Source organism: Giraffa tippelskirchi, chromosome 12 (assembly GCF_054371585.1).
Source record: "Giraffa tippelskirchi isolate mGirTip1 chromosome 12, T2T-mGirTip1v1.2.pri, whole genome shotgun sequence".
Taxonomy (NCBI): domain Eukaryota; kingdom Metazoa; phylum Chordata; class Mammalia; order Artiodactyla; family Giraffidae; genus Giraffa; species Giraffa tippelskirchi.
Genome location: NC_137286.1, coordinates 135,672,539 through 135,694,322, shown reverse-complemented (window position 1 = coordinate 135,694,322; position 21,784 = coordinate 135,672,539). Strand labels below are relative to the sequence as shown.

Genomic DNA, 21,784 nt, shown 5'->3' with positions numbered 1-21,784 from the left:
GTTCAAAATTGGGAAAGGTGTATGTCAAGGCTGTATATTGTCACCTTGCTTATTTAACTTCTATGCCAAGTTCATCATGTGAAATGCCAGGCTGGATGAAGCACAAGCTGGAATCAAGATTGCTGGGAGAAATACCAAAAACTTCAGATATTCAGATAACACCACCCTTATGGCAGAAAGCAATGAGGAACTAAAGAGCCTCTTGATGAAGGCAAAAGAGGAGAGTGAAATAGCTGGCTTAAAACTCAACATTCAAAAACTAAGATCATGGTATCCAGTCCCATCACTTCATGGCAAATAGATGGGGAACAATGGAAACAGTGGCAGATTTTATTTTGGGGGGCTCCAAAATGACTGCAGAGGTTGACTGCAGCCTTAAAATTAAAAAACACTTATTCTTTGGAAGAAAAGCTGTGACAAACCTAGAGTATTAAAAAGCAAGGACATTACCTTGCTGACACAGATCTGTATAGTCCAAGGTATGGTTTGTCCAGTAGTCATGAATGGATGTGAGAGTTGCACTACAAGGAAAGTTGAGTGCTGAAGAACTGATGCTTTGGAAATGCAGGGTTAGAGAAGACTCTTAAAAGTCCCTTGGGCTCCAAGGAGGTCAAACCAGTCAATTCTAAAGGAAATCAACCCTGAATATTCATTGGAAGGACTGATGCTGAAGCTGAAGTTCCAAAACTTTGGCCACCTGATGTGAAGAGCCAACTCATTAGAAACGACTTTGATGCTGGGAAAGATTGAGGGATGGAGGAGCAGGGGATGACACAGGACGAGATGGTTGGATGGCATCACTGACTCAATGGACATGAGTTTGAGCAAATTCTAGGAGATGATGAAGGACAGGGAAGCCTAGTGTGCTGCAGTACATGGGGTCTCCAGGAGTTGGACATGACCGAGCAATTGAACAACAACAAAACAAAACCATACCCTCTGTCTTTGTGAAAATATATTCACCAGTGCAACAAAATGAACTTGTTACAAGAAATGGCAACCCACTCCAGTATTCTTGCCTAGAGAATCCTCATGGCCAGACAAGTCTGGCAGATTATATTCCATGGGGTGCTGACTGCACCTTAGCATCACCTGGGAGGGGATAAGTGCACTCTGACACCCGAGGCCCAGCCTCCAGAAACTGCTTGAGGTTCAACTGATTAGGGTGGAGAAGATTCCTCTCCCTGTAGATTCTGGATGTGGAAACTAACCCCATGTAAGCATCTACTAACCTCCACTCTTGCACTGTCATGGCATCTGAGCCTGGAATGGCTGCAGACCTGAACTGCAGGAATTACAATGATCATAAAGAGTTTTAACCAGAGTTCCATTGCACATTTCATGCTTCCAGAAAAGTCCAGAGATTACAGTATTGAAATTGAAATTTTTCATTCTACACAGTAGGAAAAATAAAATGTTCAGAAAAAAACTATATTAAGAAACATTAATAAAAAGATGAGTCAAAATTAGCCTGGAAGGTTATCTCTAAAAGGAGAAGGAGAATTAGAATAGAGTTAACAATGACATCAGCCTTCTTTAAAAGTAGCCTTTTCTTGATTTTGGAGTCATGAAAACATTATACAGAATTATACTTCTAAAATATAACTAAATTTTTAAAAAGCAATTCCTAAAATTTTACACTAAAATTACATAAGAGTACCTAAATATATAAACCCATTCTGTTGGTTTGCAGAGCCATACAAAAAAGAACTATCAAAAGTGATTTTAAACAAAATAATTTGAAAAAACATTCTCTGCATCATACACTCACGTGAACACAGTATGAACTCCAAAAGAAAATAAAAATATTAAATTGCTTTCAGAAGTCACTTTGTAAGGTAAAACAAATGAATCATTATGTTGATATCATTGAGAAGTGGGCTTAGACATCGGACAAAAAGAATAAATGATGGGAGAAAAGAGACATGTAAGCACAATAAGATGAAGTAAAAACACCAGTGTCCTCCATCTGAATTGGATTGGAAACACCCATATAAACATATTTGTCTACCTTAAAAAATTTATTCTAACTTTATCTAATGAAAAAGCCAAGACACAACAATCAAGAGCAGTAAGCTCCTCTAGCAACCAGACTATAGTCTATAAAGACCATTTCACACTAAAAGAAGACAGGGCTGCTTAGAGAAATGGATGATTCCAGGGCTGAGCAAATGCTGTACAAAATGAGCTAGAAACTTACTGTCACACCAGAAACCACAAAACAAACAAAAAAAGACATTAAAAAAAAACCTAGCAAAGACTTCTAGAGTACATGCAAAATACTTAGGACCCAACCTGAATAGACTCCCACTGCCCAAAGATGGGCAAGTTGCCGGGAGCCAGCCCACGAGATCCCACCCATGACACAGTCATGGGAAAGAGGAATGATTGAGCACGGCTTCTCAGGCCTCAGGGATTCTCAGAAGGCTGCCTCAGCGCTCACCTTAAAGATATCTGTCTTTCTGATGTTTACTATAAAAAACCTCTTCTTATTTTCTATAATTTAGGCAAAAGGCCTTTCCTGATTCCCTTCTAAAATAGATCATTCTGAAACCTCAAATCAACAAGGCCCCTGAATGGTAGCACCCTAAATAAAATTATCTGGGATATAGAGTATGCTGATCTAAATTCCTTTTGCTAACATAATAGTTTGTTTAATAAATAAGCCTGTGCCTTTAGAGCTAATATACATGACTGCTCCTTAATAATAAAACAGCATTGAGAGCCTCCACACAGAAAGCCCCTATGGGCACAAAACCCTTCACAGGAAAAAAGGCTTGTTAGGAAATATAAGAAATACTGCTTTATGAAACTGTTACTTAATCTATATTTACTCACTATGTTTTTACTCTTAACGTATTTAGCCTATATAATAAAAGCATAATAGTTAGAGATTTATATAAGTAGAAGTTTAGCTTTAATACAAATAATAAGACAATTGTAGATTTAACTGATGATTCTTACTTGGAGCTGACCTTCAGCTTGCTGTTCTTTGACTTTATGTTCTTTACATTCTTTTCTGTTAAGCTCAAGGTATAGAGTAAATTACCAAAAACAGGTTTTACCTTGAAACTTTCTATTGATGAATTCTTTCCTGCTGTGCCTGATACAAAAATGTTCTGACTGATCAACCCTTATCAATGGAGAGTCACAAGATGTTAGCAGGCCCCCAGGCCGGAAGATGATGTAAACAAAATGAGGCTTTTTGTAACTAAAAACATGCAAACGGTTTCAATGAAGGTCAAAACTGCTGGCCTATTAAGCTGAATTGATAGGCCCATTAAGCTGAATTCATATGCCCATTAAGCTAAATTGGTATGCCCACTGAGCTGAATTGGTATGACTCTATACTTTACATTTGTTTCTATGTACCACAAAAAATATAAAAGCTGTCTTAAAAATAATAAAGTTGGAAGACACTTGGAAACACCGAGACTCGCTGTGTCTTCTCATTCGTATCGCCGATGCCCTCCATCCTGAGGGAACCCCTGGACCTGCTGGAGTTGGACTCCGGCAGCAAATGTTGGCACAAGCATAACAAATGAAATGGGCCGAATCAGGTCAGAAATGCTGAAATCCATGAACTCAAACTGACATTCACAAAACCAAACCAAACAAACAATGAAAACTCACTAGCCCCAGAGGAGAACCAACTTATCATTTGGAAAACAGGTTTTAAAAAGTGAAAAATTATTTTCTCCTGATCTCCCTATAAATATTATATTTCAGGGTTAATCAAACAGCTTAGAACATCCCCATTTTGCAACCCTTAATGAATTAATGGACTTTGCGGAAGGATCATGAATAGCTCCTAACATTACACACACACCCATACCCACCCCCGTCCCCCCATACACAACAGATGTTACGTACCTCATAAGGGAGATATATGACCCTACCTTCCACACAGACAAAAAGGGTGAAGAAAATCCAAAGGAGTTACGTCAAACTTCAATACCTACACACCAACCTAAGGTGCCAGAGGAACATGTTAATTGACACAGGAGGAGAAGCGATCAGCCAAATCCAGGCTGTGGGACTCTCTACAGGACAAACAACCTAGAGGCAGGGGGAGGAGGGGACAGAAAAGCAATCTGTATAACCTGTGTCAGCCAAATGTACCTTATTCAATACTGCTTCCAACAGAAGAGAGGAAAAAGACAACTGTGAGCGCTGGCTAGATATTTTGATATTAAAGTTAATATTTATGTATAATAATAATGTTTATGCTAAATATGTTTACTGGTGGGAGATTCCACATCTTTTAAAGATACAGGCTAAAATATTTACGCATAAAAATGATATGATGTCTTGGAACTGCTTTAAAATAATCTTGGGAAGTGAGAATGAGTTTCAGATGAATCAAGACTGCTCATTATGGCAATTATTGAAACTGACTTAGAGTGACATAGGGGCTTATTTCCCTTTACCCTTCTGAGTTCTTAGCTGAGGATCTCTATAATAAATGATAGAATAATAGGAGAAAATCAAGCAGAAGTTTATTAACATGTATATTTCTGAAACACATGTGAAATATCAAGAACTGAGTAACTCCCTGTGATGGCCTAAGCCACCACGTTAAATACCATCTCCAGCTAAAGACAAAAGAAAAGGTGAAGGAGCACCAATGAGAGATTAATAGGAAAAGAAGCTTTAACTACAGTAGGGTTGGGTTTGTTATGCAGATTTCATTCTTCTTGAAGACTCTCCTTCAGCAGGATTTTGCTGTAATTTAGAGCCATCCTTCTATTGCTGGTATAGAGAGGGAGTGAAAAGTGAAGTGAAAGTCACTCAGTCATGTCCCATTCTTTGCGACCCTGTAGACTATATGGTCCATGGAATTCTCCAGGCCAGAATACTGGAGTGGGTTGCCTTTCCCATCTCCAGAGGATCTTCCCAATAGAAAGGGAGACACCTTTACAAATAGAGATTTCCTTTATCAGTGTAAATGTCCCTCACAGAAGAGTAACTTCCACTCTGTCCTCAGAGCTTCTCCTGTGTCTATTTCTCAAAAAAAGAATCAACTCACAACAGTCTTTCGGCCAGAGAGCCCTATTCTGCAGTGACACATTGTATTACCCTTCCATTCTATTCTATTTTTGCATTTTTGAAATGTTCTTAAAAATCCACGGGAAAAAAAATTTTTTCTATAGGAGGCAGTTGACAGAGGAGCTGAGAGCTGTTGTTAGGAAAACACCTCCTTCTGACTCTGAGCCTCAGTGGAGGCTGTGGGAGGACAGGAAGACTCAGGACATGATGCAGAGAACACTGGTCTAGGAATCAGAACTCTGTGCTTCAGAAACCAGGTTGGCCACCTGCAAGTCACATGACCCCAGGCCCCTCTTGTGCCTTCCTGCATCTCCAGGTCCTTATCTATGGAAATACCCACCTTGCTTCCCTCAGAAGAATCCTGGGACAGCTAAAGGAGGTATAACAGCTCAAAGTGCTCTGAAATCATTTCACCATTTTTATTAACAGAAGTCCAGGGCAGAAACTTATTCTTTTCATAATGGCAGAGGCTGGTTTCACAAAGGCCTTGGAAAACTCATTGCTGCTTACAGGTGATCATAGTAGAACAGAAACTCTTGAGAAAAATCATGTGTTAAAGCCAAATTCTCTAGCCTGTAATTAAAGTCTCACTTCTAAGCAGACTGCTAAAGTTTTTAACCATTATGAATGTAGTCTTTTAAAAAAGGGTCACCTACCACCCTGACTACTTAAAGATAATGGATTGAGGGGAGTGAAGTGAACAAGTGAAACAGGTGAGGGAACTGAAGAGGCACAAACACCAATTTATCAAATAAATAAAAGGGGATTAGGAGAAAAGATAAATAAAATCTTTAAAACTAAATCACAAGATTGTAATATATAACATAGGAAATATACTCAATAATACTAGAATCACTTTTTATGGTGACAGTTGGTGACTAAAATTACTATGTACTGTATCAAATATTAAATCACTAATGATGTATACCAGAAACTAATAAAACATTATAAGCCAATCATATAATTTAAAAAATTCTTTCGATTTTGCAATAAAAACTTACATATACTTAGAAAAAGAAAAGAAAACGGATTGTAAAGCATCACCCTCATTTATAACTCAAGGTCATCTCTGTGGGTATTACTAACATCTGATGGCCAACGCTATGCTCTCAGGAATCAGCAGGGCGCACACAGCAGGTCTGCTCTGCAGGTCCCCTTCTGCTCGGCTCAGGGCCCCCTCCTCCTGTCCTTTACTGTGTGGTCCTCAGTGGTTGCTCTCAGCCCACAGTATCTTGGCCACTAGCAGCCACTTCTCAGTCCCCTGGGTTGAGAAGAAGTGAGAGACACATGGAAGAAAGGGTTGCGAAATAAAGGCAAAAGCCCGCTACAGCTCTCAGGGAACCAGCCGTACGTCAAGGCACAAAGCCCGTTGTGAGACTCAGAGGATTCTGTTTACTTCCTGCCCATCAGCTGAGCTCCAAAGTGAAGATTTATACAAACATGTGCTTCCCACAGCCTCTACCTGGACCAGAGACCATCAGCAAAAGTGGCTTCAGACAAAGGCCAAGTGACTGGACAAGACAAGACCAAGCCACTTCTTAGGGTCCTGGGAAGAGGACATAACTCGCAGCCACTGCTCCCCTCTCAGGGGAAGGGACTGGGTGAACCCACTCTGGCTCTCTGAGGTCACCCCACTTACACACCAGCAGGTAGAGATCTCACCTCTCAGAGACAAGCCCTGATGCCCTGGGAGGTGCTCTCTGTGACTCAGGCCCAGGCAGAGGCTTCGGGCGCCTCCTCTCCCCCTGAGGGCCCAGGGCAGGCGGAGACCTATCCTCCCACCCACAGTCCCCGCGGAGGTGCCCACAGGGGCCAGGGCCCTGGGAACTCTCCGGCTGTTCTGTTCTAACTAGGGGTGACCGGCAAGGGCTCCACAGCCTGCTGCTTGTTTCTCTGAGAGATAGAGATACTCCTCAGTTCTCATAGGACAGAGGTTTTCATATCTCAACATCCTAAACCCTAAAAGCTTCACCCTGGACTGGCATCACCCTGCTTTTTCTCACTGGTGCTGCCAGGAGTACCTGGGAGGTCCTGCTTGTGCTGTGGGTAGAAAGAGCACACTGCTCAGGATCATGGATGATCCATGGGACATTCTCTGCACCCAAAGAGTTAAAAGAGGGCTGGAGGTCACCAAGGAAACACTTTTGTGTTTTAGAGAATTCTGGGTTGAGTTTACATCTTCCACTGTCTAACATACAAAGACCAACAAGCAGTACAGATAGATCACAACAAGGAAAGCTGTTTTATAAAATCAATTATTTAACTAAGTAGTACTGCAGCTAGTACTAGCAGTACTACTACACAGATGAGCACTTACATTTACGGTCCTCTACTCCCTACTTCTCCACCACGACCACCCAACAACCAAGATCCTAAAAGAGAAGTTGGAGCTCTCCCAGTTGCACCTTATGCTGCCCCCAGGGATCTTTCTGGACCCTTTCAGGTGGTTCAGATGGTAAACAGTCTGCCTCTAATGCAGGAGACCTAGGTTTGATCCCTGGGTCAGGAAGATCCCCTGGAGAAGGAAACAGCAATCCACTCCAATATTCTTGCCTGGAGAATTCCATGGGCAGAGGAACCTTGTGGGCTACAGTCCTTGGGGTAATAAAGAGTCAGATACAACTGAGCGACTAACACTTTCACTTTTGGCAGGATGGAGTCCAGGGGCTGGACAATTTTGAAATCAACACTCCCAGCACCACAGTGGGCAGATTCCATCTCAGGAAGAATCCCAGATCCTGCAGCCTCTCTGTCTATGTCTGCTTCTCCCATGAGCTGCCACAGCCATGATCCAAAGCCCATATTAGGATGGGATCCATCCAAGGCTTAGCGACCCCACCCAAGGAGCCAATAGCCCAGGACAGCAAGAAAAACCAGTAGCTCGGTTCAAACCCAGCCACATGGGCTCTGCTTTGAGACCCACTTGACTTTAAGCTTCTTTAGCATCCAGTACCAAAGAGAAACTAGAGAACCAGGGACAGCAGAGAAAGACCTGCTCCCGATATGATCCAACATTAAACCCTGAAGCCACTCATCCAACCAGGCAACTGGCATGAGCCACAGGCACACACCGAGGCCCCAGGGTTTCCAGACAAGCAGAATTCATGAGAGGTCTGCTTTGTGAGGTCAGGAAATCCTGCATCAACAGTCCACACCTGCTTGCCACCTGTGTATTTCAAACAGAGACTTACTGTGACTATGTGGAAGTACAATGTCTGGGACAGCTACACACAGGACAAAGAAGGGCTGGGACAGCCTGAAGGGTCCCTGCTCCCTCTCCCACCCCCGCCCTTCACAAGGCACTGCAGTAGCTAGGTGGTCAGGGCCCTCTCAAAGGTAGCACTCTGCCCCACACAGCTATCCCACCCTCTGGCACAATGGTCAACACGCCTTTGTCATCAATGAGAACTCCATCTCCCAGGACCACTCAGTCACCTGGGAGCTGACAGATTCACTGTCTCTCCAGTTGTGTGGGGTGGACTTCACCTACCCAGCTGTCCACTGCTCGCAGTGCCCTTCAGTACAACACAGCCTTTAAACAAGAGTCATGCCTCCCACCTGTAAACTACCTGGCCCACCCACCTCACCCGCAACACGATAGACTCTGGACAACTCACACCTTCTCCACCTAAAACACCCCTTTCACAACTGCATCTTCCATCCCTCCTGCTCTCACACACTCACAGCCTGCCCATGTCCCTAAGGCAGCACTAAGGGACCACGGAGAGCACGAGCCACCCAGGGGGGTCTCTGCAGCAGACCCCCAGCAGGCTCAGCCAGAACAGGGGGTTGACGGCACTGTGTCCCCAGGTGGACTGTCTCACTGGGGGGTCTTGACCCAGGATCTTAGGTTCATGGAGGTCACTGACCTCACGGCTTTCTGCGTTAGGTTTGCCCTGCACATCCCCTCCTCCACCCTCTGCCAATGCCAGGCTACCAGGATCTCCCTTCATCCAGCAAACCATCCCCACAGCCAGGACAGAAACCAGCATGGAGGGTGCACTGAATTCATGGTGAAGCTGGAGCTCCTCCCCACGGTGGACTCTGGCCTGGGTGACATTGCCCATGAGGACGGGGCAGCCCAGGGAAGGGTGTGCTCTTGGGAGCTCTGGCAGCTCCCGCCCAGATGCAGGGCCCCAGGTTCTGTTCCACAGGAAGGGGATGATCCTTTCTTAGAAAGCATTTATCAGATGTGACCTGAGAAAGTCAACAATTGCTTGCTGAGTAGCTGTAAAATGTCTTACATTATTCTGGACTCGACTCCAAGTTTGAGTAAGAGTTGCTCAGTCGTGTCCAGCTCTTTGCGACCCCCTGGACTGGAGCCTGCCAGGCTCCTCTGTTCATGGAATTCTCCAGGAAAGAATACTGGAGTGGGTTGCCATTTCCTTCTCCAGGGGATCTTCCTCACCCAGGGATTGAACATGGGTCTCCTACACTGCGGGCAGATTCTTCTGAGCACCAGGGAAGCCTACTACTAAGAGCATTTCTAAGTATAAGGACAGGTCAACTTAAAAAAGTATCAGCAGATACATGTTTGACTTTATCTTACAATCTATAGGCAATACATTAGAATATGTAATGAATCCATACACCTTTTCCAAAGGAATACCCGAGACAGAAGCAGCAATAAAGTTATAAATGACAGTCGTCAATCAGATGAAATAATTATGATGAAGCTTGTCTCTCTCAAAGAGATGGGGACTAGGCAAGTGGTCAGAAAAGAAATATAATGTGCGTTTAACTTTGTATGAAAAATAATGTTCAGTTCCATGTTGCTGAACATAGTCCTGTTGTTGCCACAAAAATCCTTAACTTCAAATTACTGTCCGAATGCTTTATTGAAACTCCACTTCTGGCCTTTGTTTTGGAATCTGTTACATTTGTTACCATCTTCTGATCTCTGTCCTCTGAAGTTTACTTTCTCCAAACCACAGGACACATAGTCCCTGAGGTTGTAAGGTATTCTTTTGGTCAAAGATCACTCAGGATTTATACTGAGCACCAAGAACATCCTAACATGGTATAAAATATCTTTCTTTTCCGGTGCTATCTTTCCATTACACTACGCTTTAATCAATTAAAAGAAAAACAGTAATCCCCAGAGGTCAAGTCCTTTAAGCACCAGTCCGTTCTAAAGAGAAATGCAACCGCTGATCTACATCATGATTCCTAGATGAGATTTACCCTCAGACCTTAACCCACTGTCCTCTCCCCGCCTCAGTCCATCCATCTCAGGACTGACCCACGCACACTGAAAAGCAAAGCACTGTATGGAAAAGCTTTTACCTCAAGAAATGCTAACATTCCCAAAACTAAGTAGGATTTCCCGTAACACTTTATGATTGCTTTCATTAAAGAAGGCTCCCGGGCATCTTCCTGGGCTCTCAACACTTCTTGATCCCAGTACCTGCGAAGAGAAACAAACCACAGTGAAGAATAGCCCGGCCACAGGAGAACACGGAGGGACGGAGCAGAAGGTAAGTCTTGGCTACGGAGCGCTCTGTGGCTGCCCCACAGATGATGCTAACTGCTCGCAGGGCTCCCGAAAGCTGAGTGGTGCAGACTCTGAAGCACCAGGAAAAGCACCAGACCAGGTCTTCAGAGAAAAGTCCCAGATTCTAGAAACAAGTTCCTGCTAAGCTTTGCTGAACTCACAGGGCATGAGCAGCTCAGAAGGGCAGACACTGTCCTCTAGGGGCCCAACCTCTGGGGACAGAGCTAGTGCTCTAGGGCCGTGGCTGCGGGCTCCCTCCACATCCACACACACAGGGAACACAGGCTCCCCAGCCTCCAAAGTGGGCTAAGCCCAGGGTCAGCATGAAGTGGTGAGGGTTCAGAGTCAGAGAAGGAGGCTCAGAAGACCCCAGAGGAAGGCAAAGGCCCCTCCCCACAAGCCTTTAGCCCCACAGAGGAAACTCACCCTCTCCCTCCCCTTCTCCCCGCTGCCTGTGCTCACCCTTGCAGCTCTTCCCCAAGGTGCTGGGAGCGATCTTGTGGAAGCACCGAGTACATGTCATCTGCTTCTAATTTCCGTTTATGACCAATTTTAAACAGGGGGTTTAGCCACCTGTTAAAAATTAAAAGGAGAGTGACATATATTCAAACTACAAATCTTTAATTAGAATCCTACATTAATGGACATTGTTTACAAAAAGTCTACATTTTAACTATACAAAGATGTAGGGAGAAAATTAGACATATGCTTACAAACACATAAACACATATATCAGGGTGTCGGTAAGTCACTCTGGCTTACACAGAATATAACTTACCTAAAATACCCTGTTTGTGGTCTACTGAACACACACTGTACATCTACTTTAATTATTACGAAAAATACATTTAGAAATCAAAACAAAGTTACCTTGGTTCAGGAGCATAGAATAGAGCTGAGTGGCTATTGTGGATAAGGCTGTAGGTACGTTCCTGTATTACCAAGCACTTAAATTTTCTCAACTGTATCAGACTTAAGGATTTTGCTGTTGTTGTTTAGTGGCTACGTCGTGTCTGACTGGTTTTGTGACCCCATGAACCGCAGCCCTCCAGGCTCCTCTGCCCTTGGGATTTCCCAGCCAAGGATACTGGAGTGGGCTGCCATTTCCTTCTCCAGGGGATCTTCTTGGCTCAGGGATTGAACCCGTGTCTCCTGCACTGGCAGATGGATTCTCTACCACTGAGCCACCAGGGAAGCCCATCAGACTCAAGAATTCCTCCAGTCATATTCACATAAGATGCAACCTTGCGGTCTCAAGACCTCCTTAGTTCAGCTAATAACACAAAGGCATTTTACAGGGAATCACATTACAATACACCACCCTGAGTCCATCGGGCTCTGGACCCTGACCTTCTTACAGCCCTGTCAGACTTCCCTCACATGAGCCTCTTTCTGACCCCAACCATCTGAAGATGTCCTAAAGATAAGTAATATCTTTCCAACTAAAATGCATATGTTGATTTTTCTTACAGTCCTCCCTATAGCAGAAATTGCTAGACAGTGTAAGACTTTTTTTAATTTCAATTTTTAATTCCTTTTTTAATTTCAATTTTTCTCTTCTCAAGTAAGCATCTCACTCTTTTCTCCAATTTCCAGGCATTCAGAGGAATCCCTTCCTGGTCTGGAAGGTCATAAAACATTCAGACCCAGGACAAGACAATTATTAACTGCTGTCCAGTTTATCAAGCGAAACCTCCAAGAAGACCATTAGCGCTTAAAACATACATTTGGTCCCTAAATAATGGTCTGGGTTCTTGAGAAAGGGTAGAGGGACGGTGTTACAATGTCTAGAGAAACTGAGAAACTGGGGGATCCAAGAAAGCCATACAATCGACAAACTGGACATTGTGACGTTTACATTAATTGGTCAAAAATGATGTATATTAAAGTCGTGAATCAACCAAAAATACAGATCAATACTAGAAAAGATATAAAACTGCTATAATCCTCACCTTTTGGGGGCTCTTCACCCCCTCTCAGAGTCTATGCTCAGGACGTTGTATCTAAAATAAACTCTGCCTCTGTGTTTGCGAGTTCCCGGGAATTCATTCTTAGGCTTCGGGAACAGAACTCAGGTTTCACGTTTCATTATCACTTCCTGGCCAATTAATTTCTTTTCAAATGTAACACAAGACTTTCATAAGGGCTGAGATTTTACTGACTATGGGGTCTGCACCTTCAGCCTCAATCAGGGAATAAATATAGCCCCTTATACTTTCAGGAAATTCCACTAACAGCTGAGAACAAACTACAGTTCAATCCCTTCATGCCCAGGCTTCTGCCCAGGGACATCAAGATTACCCCCATTGCCACACCACCCCAGCAAAGGCATATGTGTTAGTCAAATCCCTATTTTCTTGGGACCCAACCAATCTTTCTGAGGAGCCCTCCACCTCCAGACATGACAGACTCTAGATACTGACCATGCCCACGGGCTCTGGGAACAGGATCATACCTAACCTGGGGGGGTCTGGTCTATGGAGGCAGTATCCTGGATGGAAGGGTGCCACCATTAGTCTAACATGACTCAAGAAAACCCAAACACAGTGCGCCCCTGAGGGTCCTCGAGGCCCCTGGGGCAAGGACCACCCACGCTGGGCCATCAGCTGTCTCCAAGAAAATTCTACTAGTGGATACCGGGCTATACAAGGCACACATCCTGATCCAGGTCACACTCAGATTTTAATTACACTCACCCCACCTCCCATCTAAATGGAGCCATTCATCTAGTCACGAGGCAGCTGGACTGGACTGGTAATGGAAGGAGTTGTCGCCCCTGTAGCATCCTTGGTGAGCATAGCACGAGAAACAATTTATAGAGCCAAAACTATTAAAAAAAGGGGGGGAGGCACTCGAACATTGGCCTGGGCAACTAAAGCACCTGGCTCTAACTTTAGAAAGATGACATCTTCACTGGGCCTCTGGGCCACATGACACTTGACCACTGCATAGCTCCTGATTACCTGCTGGCTGATCAAGGAGGAGTTTGTGCCCTTGTAGCTGTTTCCTGTTGTTTCTATGTTAACACGAGGGGTCAAATAGAAGACAGTGCAACCTGACTGTTAAAGAAGGCTGCTTGCAGACAGAAAAGGATGAATATCATATGATGTCCTTTATATGCAGAATGTAAGTAAAGGCTATAAATGAACTCTTTACAAAATAGACTTGGAGTCACAGATGTAGGAAAAAAAAAAAACTATGGCTACCAGGCGGTGAGAGGAGGGCAAATTGGGACACTGGGTTTGATATATACACACTATAATATATAAAATAGATAACTAAGAAGGACCTACTATATAGCACAGAGAACTCTATTCTATACTTTTAATGGTCTACAGAGGAAAAGAACCTAAAAAAGAGTGTATATATGTATACGTATAACAGATTCACTTTGCTGTACAGAAGAAACTAACACAACATTGTAAATCACTGTGCTCCAATAAAAATTCAACGAAGAGAAAGTCACTTGATCAAATACTCAGAACAAGAAGGGCCCTGACTGAACAAATTTGGGACAGTATGAAAAGGGCCATCTCAGCTTCCTGGGCTTCTGCCATTCTTAGGACCCCTTACAATTATTCTCCTTCTCCTGCTCTTTGGTCTGTGTTCCCCCAACTGCCTCATTAGTTTTATCTGGTCTTTACCCTGGTGTGAGAAATTGGAACTTCAGCCAGGTGACAATCATATTTATTTTAGCTATCCACTCCAGTATTCTTGCCTGGAGAATCCCATGGAGAGAAGAGCCTGGCAGGCTACAGTCCGGGGAGTCACAAAGAGTTGGACATGACTGAGTGACTAATTCTTTCACTTTCACTTCCTGCTTTTGTCTGAATCTCAGGCTCAAAGGAGAAGGTTACAGAGAAAAATAAAAACTGGTTAGAACTAGCTAGGCCGAAAATTGGAGAAGGAAATGGCAACCCACTCCAATACTCTTGCCTCGGGATTTCCACAGACAGAGGACCTGGTGGGCTACATTCCATGGGATCACAAAGAGTTGGACACGAATGTACAACTAACTTTCACTTTCAGGCCCAAAATGGTGAAAAACCTAACCTCCCCTAGACACTGAGTCTCATTTATGTATTTGCTGTAATATATTAGTATGCAAAATGGCATACTCACCCATGCTGTGGCAGTTGACAATGGTAATGACAACATCCCACACAAGGACTAAACATGAATGCTGCCTCAGTTTCAGGTCCAAACCACATCCTTGTTCTCAGATAAGTCATGAATATTCCTCCCTCTCTTGATTCAATTTCCTTGCTTTTACCTTGACCCAAATTGAGTTGAGAAGTTGATTTGTGAACTAAGCTCTCGCTTCTCCATTCTTTGGTCATTGAATAAAACTTGTGCTGTTTCAGTCTCACCATCACTTTAGTTATTGGCTATGGGAATCTGAGTGGAAAAACAACCTCTTCAGCCAAGAAAAGGGGTCTTAGCCTGGGCTAGGAGCCCAGCAAAAGAGGAGACCAATTTGGTGACATCAGTTGCATATACAAGAAACACAGTCTTCAGAGCCAGACTGCTTGACTTGGGATCCTGCCTCATTACTTACTGGCTGTGTGGCGGTAAGCAACTTACTCAACCTCTCTGCTTCAGTGCCTTCAAGTATAAAATAAGCGGTAATAGTGCCTTTCCCTCCAGCAGGAAAACTGGAAATGGGTGCCTACCCAAATCAATGAAAAGTCCTCACCTTCCCATTTCCAGGCACACACATTTTGAAAATTCACAAACAGAAGGTGTTTGGAAAATTCCTTGCCCTGTGTGAGGTTAAGGAGAATTTTTCCTACTTTATTATTATTTACAGTAACCACACCCATATTCCTTCTTCTGGGCCCCTCTTTCCTTAAGGGCCACCAAATGGCCAAGAGATAAAGCTACACACACTGAATACACCACCATCAAAACAAGCATAGGAGCTCCCAACCCTGGAGGTCCCCGGGGCTACCCCATAAAAGAGGGAAATACTAGAACTGGGGGGAAAGATAAGTGGGTTAGGGTCCAGAAATAAAACAACTAGTAATCATCCAAGTGTGATTAAAGCCCAAAGGTTCAGGACCACACAGTTAGTGGTCCCAGCTACCACGTGGAACACTTCAGTTAAGAGCTTCAACTCTCTGAGCTGTTTTTCATCTGTGTGTTTCCTCTGGGCTCAGGGACCCTTCAGTGGTTTCAGGACCAAATGACTCCTGGGCAGGACCACCCGCATCAAGACCATGCACTGCTTCTCTGAAGGCTAGAGATTGCGAAAGACCTCACAGGCTTCAGGGACTCGATCCCCAAAGTGATCCTCAAAGGTGGAAGTGGAGATATTCACAGTAAGGAAAGGGACTGGTCAAATACATCCTCCAATCCTGGCTGTGTGTCCCAGGCAAAAGCAAAACGTGTTCAAGAATAGTGTTCCCAATCATTAAATAAAAACCATTTCATTTTTCACCCACGTGAAATTTGCCACAACTAGGAACCAGGTCATACAGTGAGAGCCACCCAGAGAGAAAGGGAGAGGGAAAGAAATACATGGTCACAGACATGGGGACGGAGGGAATCCAGGGGAGCTGGCACCCACTGTCACATAGGGCAGATGGGAAAGGGCGGGGACATTACTGAAAGATGGCAAAGAGGGTGGAGCCCTGAGGAACCCATGCCTTCGAACTGCGGTGCTGGAGAAGATTTCTGAGAGTCCCTTGGACAGCAAGGAGATCAAACCAATCTTACAGGAAATCGACCCTGAATATTCTTTGGAAGGACTGATGCTGAAGCTGAAACTCCAGTATTTAGGATTGGGGGCAGGAGGAGAAGGGGACGACAGAGGATGGGATGGCCGGATGGCATCACCGACTCGATGGACATGGGTTTGGGTAGACTCTGAGAGTTGGTGATGGACAGGGAGGCCTGGCATGCTGTGGTTCATGGGGTCGCAAAGAGTAGGACACGACTGAGCGTCTGAACTGAACTGAACTGATGCAAACAGAGGACTCACTGGAAAAGGGTCTGATGCTAGGCAAGATTAAGGGCAAGAGAAGAGGGTGTCAGAGGATGAGTTACATGGACAACATCACGGATGCAATGGACATGAACTTGGGCAAACTCCAGAGACAGTGAGGGACAGAGACCGGCAGTGCTGTCATCCACGGGGTTGCAAAGAGTTGGAGACGACAGAAGGACTGATCAAGGATCCAAGACACTAATTAGATAAAGGAAGCTGTTCGTAAGCCCCTTGCTTGGGGCTGGGGACAGGTTAGGGGGTATGACGCTTCAGTTCAGAACTGGGAATTCCTGAGCAGTACAGGGGAAACCGGAAAGAGTAGAGGCGGGGTGTTCAGTGCATTTTCCCTCTGGGCTGTGATTCCCCCTGGGCAGCCTTCCAGCTTCCTGCTCTCCTGCTCTAGAGGGGCTGCTGGCAACAAGGCAAAGAGACCCTGTACCTCCGCCTCCAGGTCACCGGGTCCCCTCGCCACCCCTGCTCCCCACTTCCTTGCCTAGTCGTACCCCGCCTTCCCAGGGTGCTGAGGGGAAGAGGACAGCGTTAGGAGGGTCCACACTTCTTTCCGAAAAACGCGGGCAGCGGAGGGCCCCGTGTTTGCCGCTTATCACAGCCCCGGGATGGGGGGCGCTCACCAGAAGAACAGGCGCGAGCAGAGGTTCGCTTTCTGCAGCGGGTTGGGCGTCACCTTCCAGTACAGCGGCATGGTGCAGGCAGGGCGGGCGTGGAGCAGCGCTGCGCTGCTCTGGCTGCAGCGAGGCTCCCGGAGGCTTCCGCAGTAATGCTGGCGACCAGGCCGCCTACGCGGTCTGCGGGGCGGGCCCTGAGAACCACAGGTTCCGGGAGGTGGAACACCCACCGCCGCCCGGTCTCCGCCTCCTGGGACTGCACAACCTCCCGGGTCGCCCCGGTCACCGGCTCTGCGCTGCTGTCACGGCTCTGGGAGAAGTAGGGCCCTGTGTGGGGCTGCAGGACGAAGAGGCAGTCAGGCCAAACCTTCCAGGAGCTGCGTGCGAGTGGGAGGCAAGGCCACCGGCTCTTTGATGGAGGAGGGTAGGGGGAGCGGACAGCAGGAACCAACCAGCTCCAAGGATGCCACCTGGCTGCAAACTCCACTGAAACTCCTGTTCTGAGCCCAGGCGCTCACTCAGAAGGCCAAGAGGGGAGGCTCAGGCTCTGCCCTCCTCTGCTGCTCTGAAGCTCCCCATGGGCTGCAGGGACGGCCTGGAGAAAGCTGGCAGAAGGCATGAACAGCCCACGTGTGATGTCTTGTGGCATCTCACACGTTGCATTGTGAGGGAACCTCCGTGAGCTTCTTGCTGCCCCCTTAGATGGGAAAAGGGGACTCTGGGGGGAGAGAAACTGCCTCCTAATTTCTTTCATGTGTTCAGAACCTAGATAAGGAACAGTGACATATGTCACAAAATACATATGCATATTTCTGGGGACCTTCCCTCACTTTCAACTCTAACAGTGCCCTGTTCAAGAAGGTATTATCCCTGTTGTACAGATGAGAAAGATGAGGCTCAAGAACAGTACTTGTCCAAGGTCTTGGACCCAAGTTTGGGGTTCACCATGGTTGTCTCACTGGTAGATGGACAGTGTGTGTGAAAAGTGCCTAGAATATGCTTTGCCAATGAATGAATGAATGACTGCAGGACTGAATGAACAAAATCTTGGGCTCCACCTCATAAGTGTTTAATTACCAGCTCAACAGTTTCTCTTCCCTTCTACTCTAAATGAAAAAAGATCAAAATTTATGTACCTACGACAAGATCACCATATTATTCTTTGATAATTTCCCATATACCTTGGCTAAAATTGGTGATATTAATGACGGCTTTTAGTTCAGTTATGCAAGATGAAAAGGTAAGTTCTAGAAAACTGGTGTACAGCAATGTGATAATATTTCTGTGTTCTTCTAATTTGCTTAAAGAGTAGTAGTTCTCAACATAAAAAAGAAAAAAAAAAACAGGAAAATGGCAAAAGTGTGAAGTGATGGACATGTTGATTGGCTTGGTTGTGATAGCTTACGGTGAATGTTGTTGACTCTGTGATCTCCAAGTAGAAGATTTAGCTTTGGGACTAGGGACCAGGCTTGATCACTCAAGAGCTTTTGTGTAGCAGAGTTTTATTAAACTATGAAAAGGGACAGAGAAATCTTCTGACATAGACCTCAGAAGGGGGCGGGGGCGGGGGATGGAGAGTGCCCCAACTAGGCAGTCTCATCAAGGCCTCACATACTTTTACCAGACCCACTCCCACAACATACATTTGAAGATGACAGGATTAGTCAGAAGGTTCTCAAGAAGGACAAACGTCCTGGAGCAAGCTAGATTGTTATATTGACTACCACAAAGCAATGTAGAAAAAAAGTTTGTCTTATTCTCCTTGAGAGCCCTAGACCCTTTTCTTCTTCTTGAGGGCTCCGGACCCCTTTCTCCTCCTCAGGGACCCTGGACTTCTTTTCAGCCTGCCTAGGCATTGACTCTCAGCTGTGATGAATATTTCACAATGTATATGTAAATCAACTCATCAGGTTGAACATCTAAATATATATTTGTCAATTATACTTTAATGCCAGAGGAGAAATTGATTTTAAAGAAACCCTTAATATATTCAAATATTTTTTATGAGTCAAACATATAAGAATGCAAGGTGTTGATAATTTTGTATAGATGGGCATGATGAGAATTTATTATACTATTTTCTTGCTTTTCATGCATGTTTGAAATTTTCTGTTGCAAAAAGAAAAGTGATTAGAGCTGAAAATTGTAATTTTTCAATAACCTACCTTTCTGGTGTTAGGTCTGTCTCAGATAAAGCAATCCACAATGTATGGTACCAGACTTCTCCTGATTTACAGTTCTCTTTTACATTCCCTACATTTTCCAGTGCTGTAACCACTCAGCTACTAGTTCTACTTCAAAAATGAAGGAATTGGTTGCTAAAGTTGGAGGTCTAGTGACTTCCTTGTCAGATTGCCCCAAACTGTTCTGTCCGGTCCCCACAACTATCTCAGGACCATAAATAATCAGCCATCTCCAAACAGCCAGATACATTCAATCCCTTCAGCTTCTGCTGTCTTTTTTTTTTTCTTTTCTTTTTAACTAAGATCTTTTGAAACTTCTTAGCATCCTCTTCTGGACATAAACTAACATGGTATTTATAAGAGACACTGAAAACCAGTGCTGACTTGTACAGAGAAGACTGAATCTGGAGCCAGGGGACTAGAGATTTAGATACTTTCCTTTTTACCTAACCTTTCTGACCTAACTGTTTTCAGGTTTACAAATGGTGGGGTTGTTTTTTTGGTTTTATTTTCTTTTTGCTGGCGCTAGAAAGAGAAAACCTCTTTCCTTTCTGATTAGGGACGTATAAGGATATGATCCATTACTGCTGGTAGCCATGCCACCCATTCACATGAAAAGGCCAGAAAGAGCAAAGCAGGAATCCAAAGGGAAGTCATACACTCAACAACTATTTATTAAACACCTACTGTGTGCCATGAACTATTCTAGGAGTTAGGGACACATAGGTGAACAGCACGGTGGTATAAAGGAGAATCTAGGTGGCATCAAATCACTGGGATTCCTGAGGCTAGTAGGTTCCCTCCTTAGATTATGGGACCTTCTGGAGCAGGAGCTGTCGCTTTCCAGCTCATGTCCTCTGACTCTTCTCCAGGATTAAGGAGTTCACTGCTTATCTGCAACTCTCTGCTAAAGGGCCTTTTTCCGGCTGTGGGAACACATTGGGACCATAGGCAAGCAAGTCCAAACCCCTGGATTCAACCCTCAACCAGTGATGGATGGGGAGCTGGGAGATAAATGCCCCAGTGCCCTTGTCTGTGAGTTGGAACGATTCTGTCTCCCAGCTCTCTAAGCAGCAGGAAAGAGCCCAGCTGCCTAAGCAGTGACTTGTTAACAGTTTTCATTGGCTTCCTTCCCTTCTCTGTCTCACTTCTTCACTCCCTAAAAATGTTTTCCTGGGATCACATATAAAATAAACTATTTCCACTCAAATCCTTCTCATAGTCTGCTACCAGGGAATCTAAACTACGACACTTACCAGAAACATCCTTCTAATTACTGAAAAATATATTCACTCCCTGGAAATGGCAACCCACTCCAGGATTCTTGCCTGAAGAATCCCCATTGACAGAGGAGGCTGGCGAGCTACAGTCCATGGTGTCCCAAAAAAGTCGGACACAGCTGAAGCGACTTAGTATGCATGAACCCATAAAAGTCCTAGATAATACTATAAACCCTGGATTACCCCATACAGTAGCACTATCTACATGATAATTTGGAAGACTTGAAATGCATCTGGTCCAAATTTGAGATGTGCCATAACTGTAAGATAAGATACACAATAGATTTCAAAGACAGCAAAAAACATTTTTTGTCTCACTAATGATTTTTATATTGATTATATGTTAATATAGTATTTTGGACACACTGGTGTAAAAATGTCTTACTGATATTATCTTTACTTGTTCCTTTTAAAATGGCTACTACAAATTTAACAGTACAGATGGGGTTCACTTTTTATTGCTATGGACAGGACTGCTGCAACCAATGGACAGGCTCTGGCACCACAAATCTCTCCCAGTCAAGAAAGCAAATTAATAACGTGCATGTTATTATACAAATAACCTTGAATGTGATCTAATTCATGAAAAGAAATCATCCTCACATTTCAGAACTTTGTAACTAGTAATGAATTACTTGTGTCACTTCCCACTGGCTCTCAGACATACTTGCATTATTACACTTTTACAGAGAGTCCTGGCATAAAAACTTAAACCAAATTCCCTATTTTGGGTCAATATATTCTATTTGATCTTCCTTTAAGACGTTATAATAATAATGGAATCTTGAGTTATTTGGTTCTCAGTTCATTTGGAACACTAGTCCATGACTGAGATGAGTTGTCCAGAAACTGTTAAGAGTTGATAAAGATGTCCTCAGAAAAGAAAATAGCTAAAAAATTTAAATTCCTACTTTCATTAAGCTCACAATCTAGAAAAAGAATAGGTAAAAAGGAAATTTCAGCAAAAGAGTAAAAAATAATAAAATAACACAAACACATTCATTCTTACCCTGTTAAATTAAGGATGTTTCGTGATGGTGCTGGCGCTGATTGTGTCACACACTTTCACACTTCAAATGTTCTGCATCCAAATAAAGAGGCCTAATAGCCATCAAAGGCTAATAGAGTTTTGCCAAGAGAACACACTGGTCATAGCAAACAAC

General features: G+C 44.2%; 1 protein-coding gene across 5 annotated transcripts in view; it reads right to left on the bottom strand.

Annotated features, from left to right (window-relative positions):
* The window catches only part of LOC145530191 (ATP-binding cassette sub-family C member 4-like), a 154,660-nt gene extending 137,354 nt beyond the window's left edge, over window positions 1-17,306 (bottom strand). For all 5 annotated transcript variants that reach the window (XM_081551109.1, XM_081551110.1, XM_081551111.1 and 2 more), the window contains exons 1-3: window positions 17,165-17,306; window positions 11,006-11,116; window positions 10,336-10,456 (exon numbers count right to left, since the gene is read on the bottom strand). In XM_081551109.1, coding sequence (XP_081407235.1) covers window positions 10,336-10,456; window positions 11,006-11,116; window positions 17,165-17,235 — 303 coding nt within the window. In that variant the 5' untranslated portion in view covers window positions 17,236-17,306. The remainder of the gene's footprint in view (window positions 1-10,335; window positions 10,457-11,005; window positions 11,117-17,164) is intronic.
* Between the last annotated feature and the right edge of the window lie 4,478 nt (window positions 17,307-21,784).